Source organism: Drosophila mauritiana, chromosome 3L, assembly GCF_004382145.1.
Source record: "Drosophila mauritiana strain mau12 chromosome 3L, ASM438214v1, whole genome shotgun sequence".
NCBI lineage: Eukaryota > Metazoa > Arthropoda > Insecta > Diptera > Drosophilidae > Drosophila > Drosophila mauritiana.
Window position 1 is genome coordinate 21,714,143 of NC_046669.1, and position 27,681 is coordinate 21,741,823.

The 27,681-nt window shown below is 47.2% G+C and overlaps 2 protein-coding genes across 5 annotated transcripts in view; one reads left to right on the forward strand and one right to left on the reverse strand.

Moving 5' to 3' along the window:
* LOC117141908 (teneurin-m) overlaps positions 1 to 27,681 on the reverse strand; it is a 113,721-nt gene that overhangs the window by 14,513 nt on the left and 71,527 nt on the right. The gene's annotated exons all lie outside the window — the stretch shown is intronic.
* On the forward strand, positions 20,503 to 21,320 carry LOC117141911. The gene is made up of 2 exons (XM_033305631.1): positions 20,503 to 20,766; positions 20,826 to 21,320. Exons 1-2 carry the CDS (start codon positions 20,503 to 20,505, stop codon positions 21,204 to 21,206), a joined length of 645 nt encoding a protein of 214 aa, XP_033161522.1. The 3' UTR covers positions 21,207 to 21,320.

The following is a 27,681-nucleotide window of genomic DNA, read 5'->3' on the forward strand; positions in this document are numbered from 1 at the left end:
TGCGATGAAAGTGCTGCGGGGTCATTAAACGTAATGGCAGACACGACAAAGTATGCCACGATAAATGGCATCCACCGCCCACACGGGGTCAATTTATCGGCCGAATAGATCACAAATATGTCTGCTTTGGCTCGTTTCTGCCCCGCAAACGACCCAATCACTTCTGCCAGATCTCTCACACCAGATCCTCTCGAACTTTCAGCCTGATTGCAGCATTCGAGTGAGCTGAATGAGCTCTTCGTCGTGATTGGCTCTAACCCCTTGGAACTTCGAAGTGGTCGGGCTAGTAAACTGCAACTCCTTCTCGGCCAGCTAGCTACACACTTTAATGGGCTGGGACATAAAATTTCGGTTTATTAATTTCATTCCATTTTATTGCATTGACATTTTATGCAAAATGGGGATTAGGCCTGCGGTCGTTTTATGAACCCGAGAGTAAATCGCTTAAATTAAAATAGCAAAGCCGCCAGCGAGCGTGGTGGTGAGATTGGCGATATTTTAGCAGCCCAGTTACATCGAGGACAATAAAAATATAAATAGTGTGGCTAGCGCAGCTGGCAGTAATGGCGATGGCATATAATGTGTTGTGTTTTTCGTTTCTGTTGGTGTCAACCCCTCCAGGCCACAAAAGTACGGCAACAAGCTGGCGCCACCACCCCCGGGAGTGCAACAGAAATGAGATTTATGCTGCGTGCAATTTAACATTTTTAATAATATTAAAATTACAAATTTATACACATCCCCATCGCTCTTGTGTGCGCGCTCCAAGGTGTCGCAGACCAATAAACTCCCTAAGTTGTTGGCTGGGCGAAAGCAGGCCAAAAGTGAATGGGGCGAGTGGCTGGCTTGATTTCATTTTAATTGGCTTTCCAGGCGGCTGGTTTTCACCCTACTGGCCTCCTACTTCCCCCCTCTCAGTGCGCCTGAAGATGGATGGATGCTCGACCCTAAGATACCCTGTTCCGTAATATGTTAAGGCAAGCGTAGTACAAAAACCCCGAAGATCCTTTGACCAATTCAGTTTATAACACCACTAGTTAACGCAAGAACATTGTCTTCAAACAGCAAGCAACTAACTTGTTTTTAGGTTCTACTCCATTTTCATACAACTCGACGAATGTTTCCTTGTAATGTGGGAGGAAAGTGGGTGGGGTGGCTAGATTTCCTTGAAGTGGAAATTTTACATACGCTCTGCTTCTTGCAACTAAAAACGATGTCAAGAGTGAAATTTTCGCAAGGTTAACAGACCGGAGAATTAGGCGTATGGTGAACTTGTGAAGCCTGCCCCAGGAGAGCCAAATCCAATTGAGATTCAATGCGCAGCCAGTGCTTTTTTGGGGATTTTGGCTGAGCTCCCATCCCATGGGCACACGCAACAATTGTGTGTTAAGTACTTTTTGAGTAATTGCCTTTTCGGGAGTCCGGCAAACTGGCTCGGTCCTCGCGACAACAAATTTGCATAGCCGTTAATGAACATTTGCTAATATTTTGAGCACTAAAAAACATCGCCATTAAGTGGGGATGCCATGCCCATGCCCCACTGTTCTGGGGCGCCAAAGCGTGCGACAATCAAATAAAAGTACATGAAAAACACATAAAGGCACATAAAGGGGTATCCCGCTCGGGCTCTGTATTTTTTGTTGCGCCTCGCATTTTAATGGTAAAGCGCGACGATTGCTTGAAACAAACAGGTGAGCGGCGAGGGAAGTGGAGCCCCGCCATGTTCGTAATGGAGTTTGCAAACAAACATGGCCGCCGGGGAAAAATCACATAATTTACACGTTTGCATTTAAGTATTAAGTGGGCTGGGGAAATCGGGGGATGGGCGGCAAAGTGTTTCGTTTACTTTTACCGCGTCTGTTTGCGAGGCTCAGCAGTTGTTCCGCTGAGTGTGTGTGTATAGGTATTTTAGCTTGTTTCTGGCCCCGACTGAGTTTTATGTGCACAGGAAGCAATTTTTGGGTCGACTTTATTGCCCCTGTCGTCGTCATCGGTGTTGATGTTGATTTTAAAGCGTTTAATGGCCTCGCGTTTCACTGTGTCCTGGCCCAAATTGAAAAGAAAACCCCGTACAGGTTCCGGACGAGCAAAAGTTGAAGATTCGGCGGCAGAAAGGAGATCTGGGCTTATATGTTTGAACAAAGTGCTGGGATTTCCAGAGATTTGCGTTGGAATTTGATGGCGTTGCTGGCGCCGTTGTCTGCGAGGGATGTGCGAAGGTGGTTATGATGGATTCACAATAAGGCGAACGCCCGGGGGGAGCGTTGGGGTGGAAATGTAGGACACGAAACACGGACCCGCAGCCCCTGTAAGTATGTATAACTCATATTCCCCATGCATCCAATCCCGCATTCATGTGCCGGTTATTATGCTAGGAATAATGCAGAAATACTGTGATTGGCGCCCCGCTCAAGTCGCTCCATTCGCAATTACGACCGTAAGTGGGCACAAATTGCGATACTACGAATAGCTTTTCTGACTGCCGCGTCCTTTGTTCTTTGGCTGCTTATAATCAAAAATTCCATTTAAAACTTTAAACTCATTACTGAATGTTTAATGTGCGCTCGTTTCTCGCTCGCCCTGCTGTTGTTATTTTTATTGTTGCCGCCGCCGCCGCCGCTCTTGTGCGATAAATCAACACAAAAAATTCTGCAATTTGTTAGGCGCGCAAAGACGGCAGGACAGCCAGGCAGTCAGACAGACAAGGACAATAAAGGACTTGGGTCCGGGAGCGGTCCCTCTAACGATGCGGCAACCTGTCGACGTCCGTGAAGATACCCCAAAAGGGTCGTAGTCCTCGGTGCCATATTGTTTCAAGCAGACGGCGCACAGCGGGCGACCCCAGCACCGCCTCAAGCTCTAATCAAGTGTGTGTGTGGGTGAGTCGCGGCGCTAAGAATGAATCCGGATTGGCATTCCGGGTTCCGGGTGCCGTGTTCCGGACTCTGGGCTCCGTGCGCCGTAGTCCGTATGCCGGAATCCGGAGGCTTAAAAGCACAGCCGAGATGAGTGTCACGTGGGTGGGGCGCAAACTTTCGGCACGATTTGCATGTAAATTAATTGCCCTCGCCGTGTGCCCTCACAGCCCGTAGCCATGCAGCGGGATTTTTTGCTGCTTAAGCAACCCTCGGGGCGAGATAAGTCGTATAAATTATAGCAATTTAATAAGTTTTAAATATACGCATCCGGCTGCCTCCGCCGCCTCGGTCTCTCTTGTCTGTCTCCCGAAAAGTTGGTAAAATCTTGCAGCAAAGTTTACGGCGCACTCCACTCCAAGAACCCAGAGTGGAGTACTCACAATCCAGAATTGTGAACCCCCAAAACCCGGAATCCAGAATCCAGACTCCTGACTACAGGTTGTCCTGACTCCCTTCTGCTCCCGGTGCTATAACTCAAGACAAAAACTGTTGCCGATTAAAATTGTCGGTTGGGCATTAATTTTATGTCACGATGCGCTCGCAGCCGACGTGCCGTGTGATAAGGTGGCGACTCCCCCGCTCCTTTCCGAATCCCTGGCGTCCTGCGTAGCCTGGCTGTCTGGGTGGCCTGGGTGGCTCTTAACAGTTCAGTTTTGTTCCCGCTCTAAATGAGTTTATGCAAGTGTGAAAATAAGTCTCTTAATGGCCCGGGCGGGCAGTTAATGAGTTGAAAGTGGCGGGGCACGTGGATAATGCTCCTTTGTCCGCCCCACGGACTTTTCGCCCTAGCTCCTTTCATTTTTCTTTACCTTTTCGGGTTGCGGAAGCGCGGGGAGGGGGAAACAAAACTTAATTTGTTGTTGCAGGTGAGACGAATAAATTATTTGATAACAGTTTCAGTTTTCCCAGCATAAATAAGATTTCTCGAGCGTTCGCTCGCCTCGCCGCCTTGTTTGCCGAACCGATGGGGGTCGCGGTGGGCGGCTGGGGGCGTGGTGGGTCTGCTTTGTTTACCGTTAGTCGCTTAATGCCCGGCTTAATAGTGTAGGGTGGCTTAAGCGTTGTCTATTCCGATTCAGCTTGTTTGGCCCGCTCAAATATTGGTTAATATTAAATTTTATGCGAGCGGAGCGAGTCAGCTCCTCGAACCCTTTTCCCGCCAATCAGCACAACCCACATGTAATTGGACACGTAGGGATAACATTTCAGGGCCCAGGGGTCCTGGGCTTTTTGCCTGCGCCTGCGAACGCTGGCCTTCCACGCCGACTGCCTGCATGCAATTACAAAGCAAAAGTTTCGCATATAATTTTTACAAAAACGCAAAACTTTTTCAATAACAAAAATTTGCACAAACAAAAAGAAACGAAACAAACGAGCGGGCAGAAAGAGCAATAGAGAACGACACAAATGGCAATGCCAAAAGGCAACAGTGAAAAAGTTTGCAATAAAAACGCCAATGGCCAGAACGACGTCACACAAGTGCTCATTGAGGGGGCGTGGCAGGGCTGGTGGGCGCTGGGAGGCGGTGGGTGTACGTGAGGTGCCTGAGCAATGCAAATGTTTAATAAACTTTTTCAAATAAAAATTTATCTACAGTGACGTGCAATTTCTAGACCAATTAAACCGCCAGGCAGGCAGGGCACCGTGAGAAGAGGGCACTTCAAAGTGCTGGCAGGACACGGCGATGTCCTTGCTACGTGCTACGCCCCCGCCCAGGATCCTCTCTCTGATCCTCTCGCGAAAGGGTCGAAATTCGCTTATAATTATTACGCGTGTAAATTAGTGCTTAATGGCACGAGGATGCGCGCCTTGTCTGCAGCTCGGCATTTCCGGTTTTAAATTTAATTAGCTCGATGTGCTTGCATAATTTCGAGGAGGCCAGGTGAGATGAGGCCCGCTTTTGGCAAACTAATAACAATAATTGCGATAAAGCCAGCATTAAATGCAGTGCAATAAAGGCGGGAAAAAAGAATATTTTAATTACGCATTTAAATTTGTTTGTTTGTTTGTTGTTATTGGGGCCGTGGCGAAGGTAAAAATAAATGCAGGGGCGGCTGCCTTTTGTTTTCGATTTAATGAACTGTAAAGCGCAGCCATATTTATTGCGTACTTTTTTGCGTTATTGTTTATTTGCACGTTTATTTTTTTTGTTTTTGCTTTTGGCTTCGATGTTTTTTTGCCCCGCATTCACCTTTATCATTTAAATGCATTTAATTTAAATTACTGTAAGCGCTATTTTATCAACGTTATTATTTGCATTATTTTGTTTTCTCCCCTTGATTTTCCGATCGCAGGTCGGTTTCCTATTTTATAGTCAATAAACATTGTCAGCCTTATCGCATTTAATTGAAAGTAGTTGCCCGTTGCAGCCGGAGACTTCGCAAAGTGGATTTTATCGACTGATCTGGTCTTTATTTACTGGCGAGGGAGCCGAAAACGCGGCGCTTGGGGTGCGGATTCGTCATATCCATGACTGGCATATAATCATTAAACGGCAGCTGCCTGTGCGGACATCAATTATTGTCTCATAAAAAGTAATTTATATTAAAATCAAACCGCTTATAATTTCATTATGTTGATATATACAAGGGAGCGGGGTCAGGGGGAGCAGTGCGATGGTGGGGGGCAATGCGATGCGCGGCCATTAAAGTTTGCCGCGGCAGACATTTTGTAATAAAGTTTGTGTTAATTAACGCACACAGCTGCAAAAAGCATTGGGCGGGCGCATATCTCGGCAGCGGACGCCACCTCCATCAAGCCAGGAACCCCTTGTCACCACCCCCCTGGTGGGCCACTGCATCGCACTGGTGGCAGGACATGCACTTGCAATATTTAAATTCAATTGCATACTTTCGAGCGCACTCGTTTGTTTGGCCGGCCACATGGCGCATACTTAATGAACCATGGCCTGTTCCGCTGCATATTTTATTTGCTCTCTGGCTTGCGACTGAAATACCTGCATAAAAATAACAACGCACCGGGAGCAGCGGAGCATTGCGCTTTTTCCATCCATAAACGGCGCTAATAAAAATCAAAGCGAAAAAATTGGTTCGCCATTATATTTAATAGAGTTAAACCGACGGCGACAGCGAGCCGGGGAAAAGCTGTGAGGAAAAGCGAAAGGAAAAACGCTGCAAATCTCGGCGCGACCGAGTGAGTGAGTGTGTGAAATCGCCAATTGCCGCTGCCTAGTGGCTGGTGTGATGAGGTCAATTTCAGTTGGGTGAGCCCGTGGATGAGCCAGGGATTAATTCTAATATCGAGCATGGCGTGGCGATGGCCTCTTCCTGAGGGTCAGCTACGAATCAGGCGTTCTTGGGGCGGGTAAATAGATTAAGTGTGATTAAAATTGTCATTAACATTTCCCTGGGTTTTGGCGTGTCAATTAATATTACTTTAATATTATTGCCAATAATTGTCATAATTTCTGTTTTTTCTGTTTACTCTTGCGTTTTACACTAAAACTGCCATTATTTATGAGTGCCCGTTGTCGTTTCGCCATTTATGCCTTTTCGCCATTTTTATGGCATTTAATTGTTTTAATTGTGTGCAACAATGGCCATTAAATATGCGCAACAAAAACGGCCATAAGAGCAGCCATAGCTGAAATGGATTTGACAATATGAAATTTATGAAATTAATAACTTTTCTATGCCGGGCTCTAATTGTCAGGCGAATTAATTATATTACAATTTGAGTTTTTTTAGGCGTTTACCGCTCTAACCCCAAAACCCCTTAAATTGTGGTCAGCTGTAAAGTTGATGGCCGCTGGAATTGCCTTTGAGCCGGTGGCCACAGGGTTATGAGCTCCAATAAATTAATGTAAAAATATTAACTGACAAACGGCTAAATTATGGCAATTTATGCTGGCCCATAAACTGGCGCATTTATTGGCCGATAACCAAGGGGCCATGACGCGAAGTGTTGGCATATATTAATATTATTATCGGCGACACTAATTCGGATTAGCAATTCTGACTTTAATGGACTTTAAATTGCCCGCTGGATCCACTTGAAACTCTTTATTATTGTCCCCTTTTAGCATACGTACCAAATAGAGAGAGAATTGAAAACCTTTACAGGTTCGGATGCATATATCTATAAATATATATATTTACTGAGCAGAAGGATACCTTAAGGGTAGGGATTGCCAATTTTACTATATATTTCAATTTGCATTTTTCTGCAAATGTTGCTTTCCCAAAAACACACTGTCACACATCCACACGATCCGTATTGCATACGCAATCATTTTCAAAGTCAACAGCGTGACTGCCCGCTTTTCCATTTCCACTTTGCCGCCACTGCTGTTTTCTTGTGAACTTATTTATTACGATCATGCCGTGTTCGTTCCGAACTAAGCCCCTGCCCCTCTGCTGCACTTTAAAAGCCATTAAAACGGCAAACAGGCTAGCCGAGTCGTCCATGGAATCCATGAAATGTTTCCCTTCCAAAGTGCCCCCTCACGCCCCTCCGCTCTCCACAGCCTGCCGGCCCTGTTAATTTCATCAGAGCTACTGGTAATTGCGTGTATGGAGTTGCAGTTCCCGGCCAGGACAGAGGCAGGAGCAGGAGCAGCTGGCAGGAGCAGCATCAGTGCCCAGAAGTCAGGCGCAGACGCTCCCTGTTTTGGGTCCTGTGTTTCGGTCCAAAAAATATGCAATAACAGGGGCTTGGGATTGGGCACTGGGGTGCCACAAGGGTGGCTCTGGCCGGGAATGGGCCTTCTGCCCGTGGAATGCCATTGCCATGGCCCACCGACTGGCTACAATTTATTATATTAAGTATTAATGTTGGTCCCCGCTTGGATCCCTGTGTGCGTCTGCCGAGCTGAGCTGTGTGTATGTGCTGTATGCATAATCCGAAAGCCAAAAGTAATTATATTAAGTAATTGATGAATTTGCCTTTTTCCGCGACGAGCCACGCCCACCGCGCGCCCACTCACTCAGTCTGCAGTCGCCGGGGAGGAGAGTATCCCGAGGATTGCAGGATGCGGGTGTAGCCTTATATGGCCGAGCCAGACGATTGGCAGACAGATGGATGTGGATAGAGGGGCTAGCATAGTTCTGCCCCCAGGCGAAGGCGAATAAAATTTAATAAAGCGGCAAATAAAAATTTATTGTGTGTCATTTTAGGCGCACTGCGACATCGCCAAACGACATCCCCATCGAGATACAATGACCGGCAATTTTTTGATTTGGTCATCTGATAGGCGGCGATTTCCGGTCGACGGGGCAGCAGCTCTGAGCTAAGCTTTAAGCGCTTTATAGATACAATGGAGGCCATTTTCTGAACATGCTCCCCAAGATTTATTCGCGCATTTAAAATTTGATTGTAATAAATGGCTCTGTTTATGGCGATATGCACTCGCAAGCGAGGATATACATAAACGCGAGTTGATGAGCATTTGGGGGTTGCACTACAATTTTGGGGGTTGCGTGTCATCTTGATGGATTGCACTGAAATTGCCTTAAAGTTTGAAATGAAATAAGCGCATTTTGCGGACAGGGGTGCTTGACTGGGCACGATTTTCCGCTTCTAGGCTCAATTCGGAACTTGAAGACTGTGGAAACTCATTAACAAATCGATGTGAGAGACTCTAAAGTGTATAGATGGCACATAATGGAACTTTTTATGGTCACTTATCGGAGGCGTCGAGGACAATAAACTCCGGAATAATCGTTCGCCGCTCGAAAGTTCGAGTGAATATAATGATGCCGGAACCCAACATTGGCGCTCTTATCGCCAAGGAGCGAATAACCAATGACCAGGAGCAGAAGCCATCGCCAAAAACAGAAACAGAACAGCCACAAGAAGAATCCGAAGGAGCGGCAAAGCAAAGTTGCGAAAATTTATTGGGGAAATTGGCCAAAAACGAGGGAACTTTAACGAAACGATACCAAAGTTTATTACTCAATTACAAAACCATCAAACTGAAAACGAAATGAAACGAAACGAAACTCTCGCCGAGAGCAGAGCGAAATCCAAAGATAAATGAAATTGATAAGCGCGTAATTTATGTTTGGATTTCGTTTTATTCTGTCATTAACGCACAGTTGCCTCGCCCAGTTGAATTGACCCCATCCCCCCATCACCCAATTGTGTTTTGTATTTGGGTTGTTCTTGGTTGGGTTTCGACTTGGCACGCTCTTCCTTCATTTGCGGAAACTTGTCGGCGAAACTTGGTCAAGGCGAGGCGAGTTTTCCCCCGCTTCCTCGCCCCTTTTCGGAATTTCCCTCGCACTGCGATGGAGTTGTGAATGCCACTGGTTTGGGCCCACATAATCGATCTAAATCGACCGATTGCGAACGGCGTTAAACGGCATAGACTATTGCATTCTATAAAACCGATCGGAATTTTGCATTTTGCGGCTCGTTTTCGGCTGGTCTCTGTATGTGCATGTGTGTGGGGGGCAGAGCATTATGCTGCCACGCCCACCAGCATTATGCATAAATAATTTCGAAGCCGCCGGACGGGCAGCAACAAAGGCTGCCGCTGCACATAATGAAAAATTGAAACATGAAAATTGTCAAAAACACCGACGCAGCAGAAGCGGCTGGCTGGTTTGGGTTTGGGTTTGGGTTGGATTGGGGATGGCTTTTGTTGGGATGGGGTTGGGTTGTTGTGGTGTGGGTTAGGGGACACATTACCTGTCAGGCCTTCCCGGAAATGAAATTTTGCACTGATAGCAGGGGAAGCGGAGGAGTGGAGTGGAGAGGTGGAACCGGTTCAACCGCATACATCAATGAATGAATGCATGGCGGAAGCGAGGGAGTCGAGGGGGCAGCCTGACGATTTTGACAATTTTCGTTATGCAATAAAAATGATGTGCGGCGACAAAACTGTGCTACCCACTCACCGTTCACATTGCTTATACAAACCGTTATACTGACACATTACCCCGAGCCCAGTGCATTTGTAATGCCCCAAGCCACGGACCTGCCACATGTAACACCCGCCCTCCTATTGCGCCCACCCGGAAAAGCGCAAGGAAAAAGCGCCATTCAATGGACATTTCATTAATGCTAAATGCGGGCGAACGAGCTTTAGAAATCGGCTTGGAAACGGTCCTGCTCGAGCCGGAAGCTAATTGAAAATGATGATAACACATATGGAAATGTAATTGTTTGTGAACTGTAGCATGCAAGCCGCTGGAGGATTGAATTAGTCGGCGTTCGGGAGGGCTTTGGGTTTTAAATCCACCCCAAGTGGCGGCCCACATAAATACATGCCCCAACCAGGTTGAGTGAAATTCATTAGCAGACGTGCCTGCTCTGTTAGCACCTGTCCGCCCGCCACGCACTCTGCGTGAAGAAGGCCGCCAAGGAGGCTGGAGGCCCACGAAAATCCACTAAATCAATTCAATTCAATTACAAATCGTTTCGCTGTGCCCCTTCCCCGCTCCTTCCCGATGGCAACCAATTAGCCGACTGCCTCAGAGTTGGAAACGCGTTTGGGTGGCATACTTTTCTGCGTTCGCGGCGAAGGAGAAAAAAATTGCCTTTTAATCAGCGCCCCCGATGTCGGCTTAGGTGCTGATTGGATTGGATATGGAGGTGGATATGGAGGTGGAAGTGGTCGAAAGACAGTGCTTTTTGTTGCCTTTGTGTAATTAAAACAGGGCAACTGAAGACCGAAAGCAGGCAAATCAAATCGACAGCAGCAAGGACGACAAGCGCTGCCAGGAAACAAAGAACCCAAAAACGCTTGCCAAATTATCCGAGTGCTAAAAACATGCGGCATTCTGCGGTAATAAATCTTCCCGCCACTTCAGTTTAATGAATTTCAATTTTATTTTCGAGTTCAGTTCGAGTTCGGCTGCCGCGACCACATACAAAAGTAATTAGGAGGCATTTTTTCACGTTCCGCCCGTTTCTTTCGACGAGCTTAATTAAAACGGATATTTTCCCGGTGCCGCGTTATTTATTTATTTGCCCGTTTCCTTGTGATTTGAGTGTTGCGGTAATTAAAATGACATTATTCAAAGTTACTTCAGCGAAAAGGGTCGACCCCGAGAGCTGGGCCCAAAGGTCGTCGTCGCGCCGCGGCTTGTTTGTCGCCCAGATAGGCGTTTATTGCTCAGCGCCAAAGAGGACTATCTAGATGGCCCGCCCCCATTGAGATCCTCCGAGGACTCCTTTGTACGAAGGTACGAAATCAGAAAGCGATTAGTCCAAGATTTGACTTTGATGGGGCCGAAGTTGAGTTGGGTTCTTTCCTCTCTCCATATGGAAAACCAAACCCCTCGAGGGGACGGGAATAATTCACCGCACAGACAAATTTAATCCGCGTCCATCGGCGCCTCAGTTCAATAAACTTTTGTCTAGTCCAGAAATCCATTAACGCCCTATAGTCGTGATCGATTTGCAGCGCCGATGGCTCGGTCCGGGGAACAAGAGATTCACTGCCTCGCAAAAAACAAACACGCACCGGAGTGCGCCATGAAAAATTGCATGCCGGCTTACACTCCTCGGCTTTCCCAGCTCCCAAGCTCAACTACTATTTTTAATCACTTCAGCAGTTTCGTTTTTTGCTGCTCCCGTTTGTTGCTCCTCTGCTGCATTGTCTACTGCCTAAAGAGCAAGCACAATGACAACATTTAATAGATTGCCAAAGCCCACGCCGATGGGCTGGTGGTGGGCGGTGGGCTGGTGGGCGTGTCTGTCTGGGGCTTGGAATAGAAAAATGCCTAGGAAAAGCAAACAGAGCGCATAGAAAAAGCTCGTGGCATAGACAAAAGGGCCGCTTCCTCCGCCGATCCCCTCCTGATTTATTTTTTTGATGGGCCACGAGTTGAACAAGGGGTTAACTGCGCTATGAGTCACTGCATGAATGACTTGTTGTGGAGCAGCAGAGGTTTCTGGGTATTTATAAAGATATTCCTCTGCCGGCTGTTTGCTGATTTCGTACGCTGATAAGCATGAAAAGAGCCCGCCGCCTCCCCTTCATTCCGATTTTCCGGGGAGTGCATATCAATGAGGTGGTTTCCTTGGATGGGGTGGGGTGGGGTTGGGTGGCGGGGTGCCATTTTAAGGACGTTTAACGGCATTTTTACACTTGCATGCGTCATCGGAGTAACCTTTCCGTTTGTTCGTGCGTGGCTCCAAGTGTTACACATTTGCATTTGACGTGTTTCTATATCCGTACCGGTTTCCCCTTCTCCCTTTCGGCGGTGTGCAAAAAATAGTTTGGCTTTTAGTTATGAAAATTGCGGAGTTTTTCTTTTGGCAGTTGTTGCGTGGCTTTTCCAGACGCTGCTTATAATTGCTCCATTAAAATTTGTTTATGGCAAAAGTTTATGCTATGCCGTGAGTGAAGTTCGCCTGGCTCTGCTGCCAGTAATTAGAATGTCGGAAAGTTGCCATAGTACACCATACTCGTACTTAGCCCACTTAGCGATGTCGCGTTATTCGCAATCGTGGTCTAAATATACATACATATGCATGTGGTATCAAGGTGACCGTTTCACATGGCACTTTGATGGATCGCTCGCACTCAGCATCCTTTGCTCGTCTCTCACTATCGACCTTTTCCCTTTCCCTATCCTGTAGTAATTGGCATAGATTGAATGACCCAAAGCCGACCCGCCGCACCATTTGTTAGATGACTCATGCAAAAATGGGACCCAATTCGGCTGTCCCTTCTTGACCCATTCCAGACCATCTGCTCCATCAATTGGCAAAGGTCAGCAAAGGTTACTGGGCTGTTGGTGGTCAGTGGTTGGGGCGGCAGCAGGGGCGGGCCGGTTCTTAATGGAGTTTTATTTTTAAGCCGTGCCTAAAAGCATGCTGGAAAGCTCGGCCCGGTCCGTTGTTTGTTTGTGCGTTTTAGGAGGAAATTTAATATCATCGTCCTGCGTCCTGCGTCCTGAAATGCACACTAAAAGGTTCCACGACGCTTTTAATTACACTTTAAACAATAGCTGCACGCAGTCAGCTCCTGAACCTTGCCTCTCGCCATGGGCAACCCATTTGCTCTCCTTTCGCTTTCCCACTCTGGGAAATCGCTGGCGTTTGCGATTCGCGCTTGATTAAATTCTAATTATAAAGCGTGCGTATTTTCGGTCGGATCCCCTTCTATTCCGCCTATCCATTTTCCCCATTCCTGGTTTCGGTTTCCTTTTTGTGCTGGTTGTTTACCATTTTCCTTGATTTTTACGACTTTTTAATGATTTTCACTGCCAGTCACTCATTTCGCCACCATCGCGTGCCCTGCGCTCTCCTTTCGTTGGCTTCACCAATTTTCTTTGACTTTTGCGTTCTGCGTTTCGACAGTTCTACTCGCAGTGGATTGCTTTTTTTGTTTGGATCTTTTCAGTTCGCTTCTGTTCGGTATTTGCTAGCTTGTGCCCCTCGAACGGATGCCCCTGCCCACGGAGTCCCTTTTTGTCCCTTCCTGTTCCCGCCCCCAGACGCTCCCCATTTTGTTTACTGCTAATGCGACTTTTAACGCTGATTAATGTTTTCTTTTTAACAGTTCGCCCTGCCATTTTCCACTCCCAGTGGGCTGGGCTTTCCACCTGTCAGAGGGGAGGAGACAGTGGCCACTTCTCGCAGGGGGGAGGACAGTCTCCCATCCCGTTGTTCGTTCATTAAATTCGTTTAAAACGTCCACTGCGACCACAAATAACATTGGCAGTCAAACAATTTGGCCGGGAGGCAAACAAATTGTTTGTTTGGCTGTCACATGTCAATAAAATTAACACTTTAACGAGAGACAGAGTGCACACGAAACATACATATTTTACACAATTCACAATCCAGGCCCGAGAAGAATCTTGTTCTTTTTCGTTGTTGTTTAATTAAGGCAACAACATATCAAGGACTTAGTCTGGCAGACAATAATTTCCTTGACAGCTGCAAAATGCAGAATTTCCCAAGCCAAATTGAAATTTATACAGGAGACAAACTGAATCGGGGGGAGAGCTCCGGGAGGAGGCAAGCGGAGGGTTTCGGCTTTTATGCAAAATGCAAACACAAAAACATCGGAATGCAAATTGCATTAAGTGCTCTGTGTGATGACAGAAGAGGGAGACGGGCAGACTGATGGGGGAAGGATGGGCAGGGAGATGTCGCTAGGTGAGGTCAAATCATTTGCTAGTAAATTCAAAGCTACAACAGCAAAAAGTCAATTTTTAATTGATTATAAACATTGAAATATTCATTTTGCATGGAACGGAAAAATTGGAAAACCGAACTGAAAAAGTTGAAATTCGATTTCAGTTCTTTGCGGGCAACCGACATTAATGGGGCAAAGTGCCTAAAAGTGTGCTTTCCAATTTTTCGCCTCATTTCCGTGCTGTTTTTATCGCGCTAATTTATTGAGCCGATTATAGGGCAGCCGCCACTGATTCAAAGCGCCGGGATGGCCGGAGCGGGGGAGTAATTATTATATTTTCCATAATTTTAATTAGTTGATAGTGCAAAAATAATCAAATTGCATTATCTGCGGCACGCTTTTCGAGCCGGCACGGGTTCGTTAAGGCCAATGCCAATCGGCATTTTAAAGCCATTTGTCCATGTGAAATGCCTCGGGGAAGCATAAAAGAGCCAGATAAACGCAGCTACATATATTCACACTCTCGTGTGTGTGTGTGTGTGTGTGTGTGTGCGTTTGTTCATAAATGATGTATGAATTGTGCATAGAAATTAGGTAAGTAGATGCGCAGGACCACATGCGAGCACTCGTGGCCTTAATTGATGGCTAGATTTCGATTTAATGCATTTTCCAAATTGATATTAATCAATTTTTGGATTATTTATTAGTCGTGCAATGAATAAGCCCTCAGCGACGAGCAGGGATTGGTTTTTAAGCAGCTCCATCTTCGAGAAAGACCGTGCACTGCAAATTGATTTGTGCGCAGTGCGAGAATGCCTGGGATGTGTTCTTCGGCATTTTGGCCAGGCACCTGGAAGTATGCAATCACATAATGCACATAATGCCAAAAGTCTATTGTCAACAAACACATACTCGGTCGGTCCTCCCTCCTTCCTCCGTCCTCCTGCCTCTACCAGCCCACATCCGAACCGAATCCTTTGGCCCGAGTCAATCTCCAAAGTATGTGCATGCAGCTCTCGAATGTTTGGCAAGAGTTTAGACTGTTCATGGAGCGACGGGAGGACATGAGCATCAGAAATGCCAGTGGAGCTGCTGGCCGAGGCAATAAAATATGAATTTATGGCCTATTTGCATGGCTTTTTGGACCAATATCAAGAGCGCCTGTTGACCGGACAACGCAACAATCCGAGCATTTTTACTTGATGCACTCCAGACTCAGAGCAAAGCCTCAGCAAAGACCCAGGACTCGGAGCCTAATGAGCTTTACCCACTTTTGTGCCATACTAATACATTGGCTGTTGGCTGTTCCGGCTATCAAAACATGTATGCTTAAAAATTCCACATGAGCCACCATCAAATCCCCCATATTTCTTTCTTTCAATATGTCGGTGAAGAACATGTGTGCATGTGCATTCACTTCATGTGGCATGAATAAAAAGTCGGGGATGCGAAACAAAGTCAAAACCAGCAACATTTCGGTTCTGTCTCATTGGCAAAGCGTTTGCGGTCTAAACTCGGTTATGGCCATGGGTATTTTCGGGACCATAGTGTTTTATGCACCACCATCTTCTCAGGGCCCGAATGGAAAATGCATTCCCAAGGATCTGGCTGGCTGTGAGACTGACTAGAAAGCGGCCAAAGTTTATGGGATGCCTGAGGGCGCTTCACTGGCACATTGAATGCAGACGCACACTTTCTAATTGTCTAACTCAATTTGGGGACCTACAAACTCTGCGTAAACAACCACCATCCTACCCAGTTCCGTTCAAAGTTTAGTGTCAAATGGGTAAATTTGATTACGATTCTTAGTTGGGTTATGGTAATCGAGTTGGAAATACTTCAAAGTTTCGATAATAACGATGATGGCCTTGACGCCTCCGCGCTGCCTAGCTGCCTGCCTGCCACGCAATTTGCCAGCCGCTCCATTGAATGCCTTTCACTCGGAGTCGAAATAGTCGTCATAATAAATGAATGAATAACCAGCCTTGGAGCTCCTCCACACAGAGGCTGTAGCTGCTTGCTAGCTACTAATAGCGCGCAAAAGTATGGCATGAAATATGCATAAAATCACTTGGAAATGCGCTAAGCGAGCGACGTGGCATGGCGGCTGGCTGAATCGTTTCAGTTTTGTTGCTATTCCTGCTGCCGTTGCTGCTGCATTTCGGCAAACGAGCTGCCAAATCAAAAATCGTTGAGCGTGTGAGGTGTCAGTTGGTGGGAGCAGGCGGCGCAGAGCGGGAAGGCGGGCGGGGAAATGCACATTAGACAGCAGCCATGGCAGTCGACGTTTTTGGGGAAATTGCGTGGAAGGAGTGGTGACTGGAGCAGCCTGCCTGCCTGCCTGAAGGTGGGCCCGAATGAATCCCCTGCCCGAGTCACCCGCTTGCCGGTGGCAATAAAAAAGGCAGCTCCGCAAATGAGAAATTCTTGTGGGTGTGCGTGCGCTCAGTTTAATTGGCCCGAAGCCTCAAATTATGCAATAGTTGCAGTCGAAATTGACCGCAAACAAGCCAGCAATAATTTCGAAATCATTCTGTGCGCCATAATTTATGCAGAAATTCAATCTAAATTAAACATCAAACAAAGCGGGGCCCACTGCCCCACCCATCGCGTGTCTGGTGGGGCGTGCAATGCTCATTGCGACACATTCGCACCTGCAATTAGCTCAATGAACCTGCCAGCCCTCGCCATTCCGCGTCCTGTCACTCACTGCAGGCGGCAGCTGTCCAAAATGTAATATTTAACGCCATTTAATGCAAATTGAAATTATGTTAATGGGCAGCCAACCGGCAATTGATGATGACGCCTGCCCAGCTGCAAAAACTGTGCTGCGCTCCAGCCTGATGATGATGACGAGTTCTCCAGTAACCCAGCAATCCGTTGCACCGAATTACGCATTTTGCATTTTTGCCACTTCATGGGAACCTTCATCTCGTCCTGACTCTGATTCCGATTCTGATTCCGACCCGGTCGTTGTCTTTGCCAGTAAATGGCAATGCGAGTGCTTGACAAGTCTGCACGGCTCATTTGCATTTTAATAATAATAATCACAATAATGCACAATTGCAACAACGAGGATAACAATAAGCGCATGGAATCGCACATTCATCGGGAGGCGATGCGATAAGCTGTCGTAGCTGCAGTTCATCAAGTTCTCAGTGCCCTGAATTGGATCCCACAATGGCACGTTCCATCTCCTTCGATGGCAGCAGCGTGTGCGGCATTTACATCTTTTCTCCTTATCCCCCGAACCACCCATCTACCCATCCACCCGCCCAACAACTGCATTTCCCCACTGCCGAGCTCCTGTTTGTTGTCGTTAACGTTTTGTTTATATTTGCTTAAATGTGCGGCGCATACTCATAATTAGCATGCATGTGTGCGTCTGGGGGATGCGCGCATGTGTCCGTGTCCGTGTCAGCAATGCCGAGCTGTCTATGTGTGTGTGTGCTGGCATTGCAATTTGCTTTTGTTTGGTTTAAAAAGCGCGTTAAATTTGATCGTTGTTGCCGGCGGCTTTGTTTGCACTCTCATTTGCCGCTGAAAGTGCGAACGAGTTAAGGCCCCATCTAACGCACAACGGCCATCCTTCATTATCTCGTATCTCAGGCCCATAAAGCCCCAATATCAGCCCTGATTTTCAATACTAGCACTCACCCGAGGGGACAGAGTCATAAAATTGCGTATACGTACCTAAAAGGAGACAAGAAAAGGTTGTTAATTTAGTAAGCAAGTCGGCAGGATGAGGCGGAAGTGAGATACGTTTGGGAAGAGGTCCGGGATACTGCCAGTGACAACGCCTAAGTGGGGCTTAAAAATTCAATAAAAAATCACTTAACATTCCATAAGAAGCTTTCCACGTTACACATACAAGCGTACAACCATAGGGAGAAAGTGGCGGAGCAAACGGAAGGGAAAGTGGCCTCAAATGTGCTGTCAAATCCTGCACACTGGGAGAGTGGCAAAACTGCAGGAAACTAAAGCAATTCCAAATGGAAAACTGCTGCAAATTAATCAAATGCCTTTGCAGTACGGAAAGGCAAGAGCGAGAGGAAAACGGTCAAAGGACAGGACTGGCAAGCAAACACGAGAACGTCAGTCAGCCAGTCCGTCAGTCAGTCAGTCAGTCAGCCAGTCACAAAGACAGAGGCGAGCGATAAAAGCCAAAGCCAAAGGCAAGCGACCCTTTTTCCGAATCGAAACCAAACCAAACCCAACCCAGCCCAACCCTTCAATCTGCACACACACTAGGGGTGTATATACTTATATATCGTAACGCATTAAATCGATAACACGATTTTTCAGCACGCACACAGCTCGCCGTCGAACCCGGACTGAAATCCAAAACAACTGGCTGACTGTGAGTTAAATTGTCAGTTTCATTACGTGGCAGCTTTCCCAGCTCCTTTTGCTGACTGCTTCCTGCCCCGGAACTCCGGAATGTTCCTTGCTTTTTTAAAGCCAAATCACTACGTCTGCGCGTGAGCGTTCCCCGTCACTCTGCTTGCAGTGCGACAAGCGATTTTTCAAGTTGCCGCTTCATCGTTCTGCGGAGCTGCTCCTCCGGCTTTTTTGTTCGGTTGTGCGGTTTCTGGGCCCTGCGTTCTGGACGCCAACAAACTCAATTTTCGGCAAAGGGCAGGAACGCATCGAGAGCGGAGTAGCGAAGCCCCTGGGACTCCTCGAGACCGGCGAATCCTGCGTTCTCGAGAACTTAAGGACCTCGACGCTGGTGAGTTCAACAAACATTTAACTGATTGCCTGGGCGTGTGTTCGTGCCCAGCCCTGCCTGATTTTTTGATTTGCTATACACCTGGGAGCGGGACGGCCCTTGGCCACGAAAATGTTTAGCTTATTTGTTAGCGCTGGAAAATAAATTGTCTGTGCGTGCGGTAATTGTAAATTGCGTACGGGCAGACAGACAGAGGCGATTGTCAGTGGAGCAGCCGAGTTATTGACACCTCTCCAACGTACGGGTATGCCATGAATTTTTGATAGAAACTATGAGTGGATCGAGGGTGGCCGCATTTTGCCAATAACATGCCAATACGATGAGGTTGGCGAAGGCAGCAACAAACTAGGTTTTTGATTGAAGGTCCCCATCCCCATTCCCATCCAATCCAATCTCGTTCCGTACGCCCCCAGCTAAACCAATTCAATCAGGGGGCCTGCCTGAAACCCTGAGAGTAATCCACTTTGGGCCTCCCGAAAGTGTGCAACAATTTCTTTTAAACTTCCTGCTGACACAAATCAGACCGAGGCCATAACTCAAACTATCTCCACCTCCGCTCGGCAGAATCAATAACCATAAACAGAAGTTCCTTATGCTCACGTGGAGGAGCCGCATAAAAAGTATGCAACATGCTCGGGGAAATCACTAAATTCAGCCGGAGGCAACGTGTACCTCATCATTTATGTGTGGCAGGGGCAAGAAACGGCGAGCCCGAAAACCAAGCAATGCCCACGTTGATAACTGAGAGTGCTTATCACGCCCACTACCCCTTGATCCCCTCCTGCCGATACCGCCAACTACCGAGTACCGAGTACCGAATACCGTCTGCATGTGACATTTGCATGCTTACTTAAACAGCAAAAAGCAGCCTCTACGACAGCCACGTCGAGCTTGGCACGTCTGCGTCAACTATGCTTTACATTTCGGCCAGACTCGGTCTCGGTTTCGGTTTCGGTCTCGCTCTGAACCAGAGGCTGAGTTGGAGTCTAGGACCCAAAAGACCAGAAGAAGTAGAGGGCCCACTAGTGTTGTCAGTAGGCAGTCGCAATCCTGTCGACGTCACATCAGCACACGTGTGTAGTAAAAATCAGACGTGTGGGCGCTGCTCGAGGAGCACACAGGCCTTGCCAAAGTCGAGGCGCTCTAGTTGCCGCAGTCGAGTCGAGTTGAGTCGAGTCGAGCCGAGTCCTGCCTCCATGTACTTTGATTGCTTGCACGTTACCCGTACAATTTTCGGTATGATGGCGGCAACATTTCATGATTTCTTGTACGTGTTTCTGGCTGTAAGCACGCGTCCTTTCCTCTGCCGCTCGCACGGTGTCCTGCGACCCTGGTCCTTCGCCCCACATCTATTCCGGCTCATGGGTTCCGGGGTAATGTATGCAAGCACTTTTTGTATATGACGCCGTTGCGCTTTGGGTCCTCGGCGTGTTTGTTTGCCTGGTGACTGATGATGGTTTGGCTGGTTTTGCTCAGCTCCCACTTTAGCTTCATTTTCCACCGCCACTTCTGTCGCTGGTTTTTCAGCAGCAGCATCAGCATCGAATCGAGCGTATGTCCTGCTAATAAATCAATGACGCCATTCCGGGACTCCCAAGTAGGCGATGATTTATGTCTGGCTAAAGGGTTTTCACGAATACCGGGCCTAATTGAGTTGCCCTTGATGGATCAGTCATTTTTAGAGTGGTACTTGGCCAGTACCAAGTAGAAGTCGCTTTAGAACTAATAAAAATTCGACGTTGCTTTGTTTTTTTTTTGGTATAACATTATCTTGTATACATTTTTTCAAAAATATGGATATATCGGTACCGCCGCCGGACTCGCACTGGTCGTTGAGGTTTGTGGACATCGAGAAGCCTTTTCCAAAAAAGACTTTGGCCAATGCCACCTACAAGATCATTCGCTTCTTTTACCCACCCTTTGCCCTGGAAGCCGTCGATGTCACCCACGTGGTCAGCGATCCCGAGCTGAATAGTTTAAACGTGGTGCTGTGTGTGGTCGTTCCCTTGATGCTGGCATGCATCGGCTATGCGGTGTACAACTATGTGCGGAATGAGGTGAGTTTTGTGCGTGGATCTATAACCTCTGACCTCTGACCAAATCTGACCTCGAGCAGCATACAGTGGCTAAACGGCCACCATTAAAATTGTACGAGCTTGAGCAGCGCATGAAGGAGAAGTACGGTCCGGAATACAAGCAGGGCATCTGGAAGCGAAAGGACATCGCTGACCCCCTCTTATTAACCAATAATCCATCCGAATCAAAAGCAAAGTTCCGTGAAAGCAGCAATGACCACTGGCTGCCCAAACCCATAGATGACTTTAACAAAACTATTAGATCCGACGATGAAATCAGCACTCAGTTGAATCGCCACTCGGATCTGGCTGGAAATTTTTGGAAAGGAGAAGTAGTAGAAAGTAGCTTTTCCACTCAGTTTAATCGCCACTCGGATCTGGCTGGGAATTTTAGAAACCAACCAGGCTTTGTACCCTTCTAAGCAACAAAATCGATATGATCCTTCAATTCAGTTTAATGATTGAGACTTTTTTGCGACTGGAAAAGTGTCAGCTTTGGGCTTTCTGGCTGGGCGCAATAAAATGAAGTGATTGTTCGGTTTTGTATTTTGCAAAAACACACAGAACCCCGCAGAGCAAAGGGAAAGACATTGCACACAGGATTAGGTGGGGGTTTTGGGGCCAAGTCTTGGGTAATCATTTGGCAGCGCATGTGTCGGATTATTTTGTTGGTTTGCGTTTTATTTAAATTTGCTTCTTTCGGCTGCCTTTTTGCTCGCGCGGTGGTTGTTGTCGCCCGAAAATCTGACAGCAGCTGAAAAGCATGCTAAGCTGGCTGCTTTCTTTTTGCTTTGGCTCAAAGCAAATTAATGATTTGCCATCAAGCAAATAAATCAAAAGCTTCAAAGCAGATCTCTGGCTTAGCGCGCTGCGCTGCGGTGCGGTGCGGTGGGATCCTGGGATCCTGGGGCTGGCCGCGATTTAAGGCCATCATCTCGGCCTGCTCCACTTTAAAGCCAGTAGTTCGCAGCTATTTCCACTCAACTAAGCGCATGCATTGATGATATATCCCCGTCCGTGTGACACCCCTTCCCATTGACATGACATAAATAACCGTGTGAGGCTGTTATAATTTATAATCCTTGCTCTGGACCCCCAGCAACAATAATACCAACAACAACAACAGCAACAAGAACAAACACAGCAACAGGAGCAGGAGTAACAAGAGCAGAAATAACATGGGAATGCCAGGGGAGTGCAAATATTTTTGCTTGCTCCTCTCGGTCTCTATGATCCGGGTTTCCTCTTACTTTTTTGTCCTATTTTATTTATTCGAAACCTGCCCAGGCGGAATCTCCCCGGCTCAGCCTCACCCTGGTTGGCAGCACAAATATTTTGTTGGTTCCCTTCCAAGCCACCCCGGCCACTATTCCACACCCGCCCGGCTGCATTTAGTTTATGTGTGTGTTACCTTTTTTACCCGGTAAAATGAGGTCAAAAGTTTATTGGCTAACAAATGTGTGCGCAAGCAGGTGGGGGTGTTGTTTTCGCAGGCATTAATGTCAGGCGCAAACTGCAGAGGCTGCGGAGTTTTTGGCAGAGCTTTAATGCCGATAAACAAATTGCATGCACTTAGCTACAGGTCGCCCATCCAAGGGGAGATGGGCAAGATTATGGCAGTCGAAATGGGCTTTAAATGATCCTGCAGCACACTCGATGGCACGATGGCCACAAAAACGAATCAGCTGCCCTACCGCCGGCTAATTACAAACCAATCAGCCAACTAATAAATTTCAAATAAATTATACAAGAACGGAATTGGCTAATGCATTGCAGTTGAACGACAGCCAGAGCGAAACAAACAACTTCAAAACTATGTTGGGCCATCCAAACCAAAACTGCCAAAAACACCAAAATTGTAAGCTATTCAATTATGGTTAAAAAAGAACAGCAAAACTATTTTAATTATTTACATTAAGCCCCTCAACATGTTTGGCCGACACACAAGCTCTTCTCTCCAATTAAACTGGGAATAGGATCTAGCTGGCAAGGGAAACCGGCATAGGATATCCCATTCGCATTCGCATTCGCATTCACATTCGACTGAACATCAATCGAAGTGCTGTAATTCAGAACGGGCCGAAAGATTCGAGTTTCCTCTGATCAGCACAAGGTGAACTTATAGGCCCCACACCCCAGAAGGACTAAGTTGTTCGCCGTAAAAGCATTTGGTTCAATGTTTAATGAGGGTGGGCTCTATAATAGAGAAAGCCTACCTTTTGTGCTTGCCACTTCCCCCGCTGGGAAAACAACCCCTTCCAACGCAATGATTATGACAGCTTCTTTGCCGATGAGCGACTCTGCTCCTGTCATTTCGCACTGGTATCCACTGTAGCTCTGCCAGATTTGCTGGCTGCTTGGGCTTTAATTAAACGGCAATTGTGGTCATCAGTTGTCAGGTTCTCTTGTGCCTAATCAGTTTGTGTGATGAAAGACTAAGCTGGGATTACGGAATGTCTGCCATGCGGGTGCGACATTTGAATAATGAATGTCAACTCGATGTTCGGCTTGCAGGGGAAAAATATAAGCCCGACCTAAGTCCCAAATGTCACTCAGCTGTCAATTGAAAGCAAATCTAAGGCGCAGAGATTCGGGCGGTGCCGCCAGTGGAGGAGGCCAACTAATTGGGGCGTGGCCGGTTTCGGCCAGCTGACAAACTAACTGACCAACTAACTGACGTAACTAGGCAAGGCAATTGGCCTGCCCGTTGGTCCGTCCCTCCATTTGTCCATTTGTCCATGTCAGTTAGCTTGGCCTTCTGTGTGCCTGCTGCTTGACCATAAACTAATGCACCTAATTGCTGTGATTATGTCGTTTGTGATTATCTGAGTGTGCCCCCGTGTCCTTGTCCCCGTTTCCGTCTTCTGGAGAGTTCTGTGCCGCTGCTTTTGCCATTGCAATGCGTTGCCCGCCTGCATGCGCTGCATACAATTAGGCGGCACAAAAGCTAAATCTCATTTATCAATCACGAGGAGTCCTCTGCCTTTCGGCGCGACAATATTCGATAATTGGCCAAAGCCATAACTGATAATCCCAGCTGGTTCAGAATTCCGTTGCTGATTGGGTTAACAAATAACCGCAGTTACTCCCGTACCTTCATACCATCGCTCTTAGCTTCACTCAGCTTCCAAAACTTAGGCTACCCCTTTTCTGGCCTGATTATTATTCGGGCTGTCGGAAACTTTTCAGCTGACAAGTGTGACAAGTTTTAAGGCCCATAACTAAGGCAGCCAAGGAGCCACCCTCAGTTCACCTTGTGTGAACGACTCCAAGTGCAAAACTCCCCGAACAAATGTTGTGGTTTCCTGCCACCAACCTAGGCCCATTACACATGTAGACGGTAAAGCAATAATAGTAAATTTAAAGCCACCCAACAGGGCGGAATTGGGAGATGGAGATCGGGATGGAGCTGGAGCTGGGGTGGGAGATGGAGGTGGAGAGACTTCACATGACTAGTTAAACTTTTTGCCATTGTAATAGTTATGCTTGGTTGGTTTCTCTTTCTTTCGAGACTGAAACTGAACCAAACCGAATCCCACAAACCAAAGGTTCCTTGGGGGTGGTTGCTTTACATGCTCATGGCTCCTGGCTCCTGGCTCCTGGTTTCTCTGTTTCTGGCTTGGGTTTCTCTGGTTATGCGCATAATTTATAGAGTGCGACAATATGCTGCCCTCTGTCTGGCTCCCAGGAAACTTTTCGATTCTCGTTCAAGAAAGTAAGATTTCTCTGACCGATACAGCTGCCAAGTCGGAGTGTGTGTGCGGTCAACTTTTGGGGGTCAAAGAGCAGGCAGAAGTCAAGGCTATTACCATAAGGGTATCTGGAAGACGTTCCGAGCTGGTTTCTCTCTGGGCTCTCTGCTCCAACTCGCCACCAGATTGCCAATTCTCATTTAAGTTAGCTCCCTGTGGAACTTGGGGAAATAAAACTCAGACACAGCAGTCGCCCCACATGAGTCGCACACTCCACTCCTTTGCCTCCTTGCTTCTCGACAAACGTTTAGGGCGATAAAAATGCAGAAACAAAAACATTTGGTTAGTTGCATAAATTTTGTTACATTTTTGTTGCTGCCGCCCGTCCGCTGATAAAACAGCGTCAAAAAAGTGTCGTCGAGGGAGCAACTTGGGCCAAACTGCGCAGAGCCAGGCGAGATGTAGCCAGATACGAAAGCGAGTTTGTTGCGTTGCCTGAACAAGCTGCGGGGCAGCAACAGCAGCCGCAGGAACGACAGACATGCGAAAAAGTTTTAAATACACATTTACAAAGGACAACGCGAAGTTGTTCCCATTTCCTCCGCATTAAAATTTAAATATTTGCGCCTTCGCTTACTTTTCGTCTTGCTTTTTGCTACCCCGAAAATCTCTCTTTAATCAGGGAGCGCAGTTCAATGGCCTCCAAGACGTTGGGGTTCCTCACATGCCTCTTAATCCTGCCGCAAATCCCACGCCACGAAATTACACACACGTGCAACCCCCGTTTGTATCTCTATTTACAAGTTATGTCCCACGTAAAGGTAAATAAAGTTGCAACAAGCGCTGCTGCAACTCGCTCGTTGCATGCCACCGAAGTGACGTGCACTCCCTCCTTCGCTCAAAGCGCGCTTGTGGTTTGCCGTACAAATCCCAAAACCATTTCACTAATTGAAATGAATTTTCATACAGCAGAAAGAGGAGCAACAGTAGTAGCAGCGGCAGCGGCAGCGGCAGCAGGATGTGGCGCAACTTGGCTCCTGTATGCAGTTGTGGGTATATGTGTGCGTGTGTGTGGCAGACACTTTCGTGTCGCAGCACAAAATTGCAATGACCTCGGGCACCAACAAAAGCGTTGCAGCCAAATATGGGAAATGTACGGCAAAAGGCAGCTGGGATGTATGGTATGACACGTCACAAGATCCTTCGTCTTGCACAGTTGAATGACTTATCATCCGGGTGGAAGCGGAAGCCTCAAGAACCCGAATCCTCCCAGGCAAAGCTGTCGAATGAAATATGAATTTGGAATAGTCCGGTGTATATATAATATATCAAAGTTCTCCTGCTGCTTCTGTCTGCTGCTAACTCTCACTTGCGTTCTAAAAATGTTCCAATTAAAAATTCATATGAAGCAATTTTGCTGCTTCTCGGATTTCAATTCGGGCTGGCGGCAGGATTCCGATCCCCAAAAGGATTCAACCACTCGATGTGTCTCAAGATGCTGGCGGAGAAAGTAAATGGGCGGAGAAAACGCAACGTCTTATTTTTTGAATAATTATGCAATATCCCCGTCCTGTGGAATTTTCAAGTTCATAATTATGCGATGATGGCTGGCTGCACTCGCCGTTCCTGGCCTCCTCCAACCCTCATCTTTTGCCACTTCCATTTTTAATTTATTTTGAATAAGCAGAAATGCACAAAAGACGGTGCCCAGACACTGTCGGCATTTCCCACAACGGAAGTCAGTCCCCACAGCTGCTGATGCCGATGCTGCTGCTGCTGCTTGTTTACATTCTGTGCAGCTGGCCGAGCACCGCTGCGTATACGTAATGCCGAGTAATGTGCGCACTCCTTGTGAACAGCGGCCTATTGAAAGGCGTTGAGCGCGGGATGTAAATGCAAGATGGCGACAAAGCGAGCCTGCAGGGAACCCATTCATTCCACTGGCCCCCACTTCTTCTGTGTGTGTGTGTGTGGGTAGCTAGCAGCTAGTACCCAAGCTACCCTAGCCAGCTATTCTAAGCCATTTGCTTGGCATTTTTGTTTTGTGCAGCCGGGTAACATTATTTTAATTAACATATTTATATGAGACGGGGGATAAGCAGCAACAAAAGCCAAGTCACTCTCCATCATACGGCTCGTGTGCGTTGCAATTTTAATTATACACATAGATGCCACAACGGCAAATCTTGTGGAACGAGCAGTGCAAAATGCAATGTTGCCATCTAAAAATCATTAAAAATTGTTTGCGAAGGGCGAAATCATTAAAAACATATAAATTATGCAGACACCCCAACCCTGCACATGTCTCATAATTATGCAGCATATAAATGCCACCAGTAAGGACAGCTGCGAAGGATGCTGCGGAAGCGGAGGACGAAGGCAAACATTGTTTTGTTAATGTTCTGCATGACTTCGCTGCATATTTTCGTGGGGAGGCCGGGCCAAGACGAAAGGGATTCAAAGGATATCTGGGCTGGGCCAAGTAATTTCGTGTGCGCACCTGAAAGTATGCTTTAAGAAATTCAGAAGCCCAGACTGGGAAAACTTATCCCTGCGCCTGCCTAATTAAGTTGCCAGAGGAGTGTATTGCGGGTACTTTTAGTTTTTAGTTTCGTCCCAAGTAGACGGGAATTTGAGGTATTTTGGCCATAAAGCAGATCTCTGGCTAGGCCCCACTTGGGTCGTTGGTTCAATCGCACTCAATATCAATAAATCCCGCAACAATCTGCATTCAAAAATCAAAGGATACACACATCCACAGAACGTTGGATTCAGAAGGACGGTGGACGGCCAACAGCCCAGACAGGCGAACATAAAATGCCAATTTCTAGTTGCCAAATGGTTATTGCCTGGTCTATAAATGCAGCAATGGCAACAGCAACAGCAACAACTGCGGCGGGAGCTGGACTTAAATTCACGTACGAGGACCGAAATGGCCACAGCTCTTACCTATGGCCAAAGTCAAGCCCAAAGGCAAAGCCATAGCTACAGCTATATGGCCGTGGCCAAATGCATGTGTGCTGATATATGCACACTCTCTCGCTGGCCACACATACGATATATACCCGTGCATATGTATGTATATGTCTGGCAAGTTAAGTGCCAAGCGGAACACGAAGGCAATTTGTTGCGTCACAAAGATGAGACGCAGATCGATATGGGATATGGGCCTGGCCCGCCTCCATTACCGCCACCTGCCTTTCTC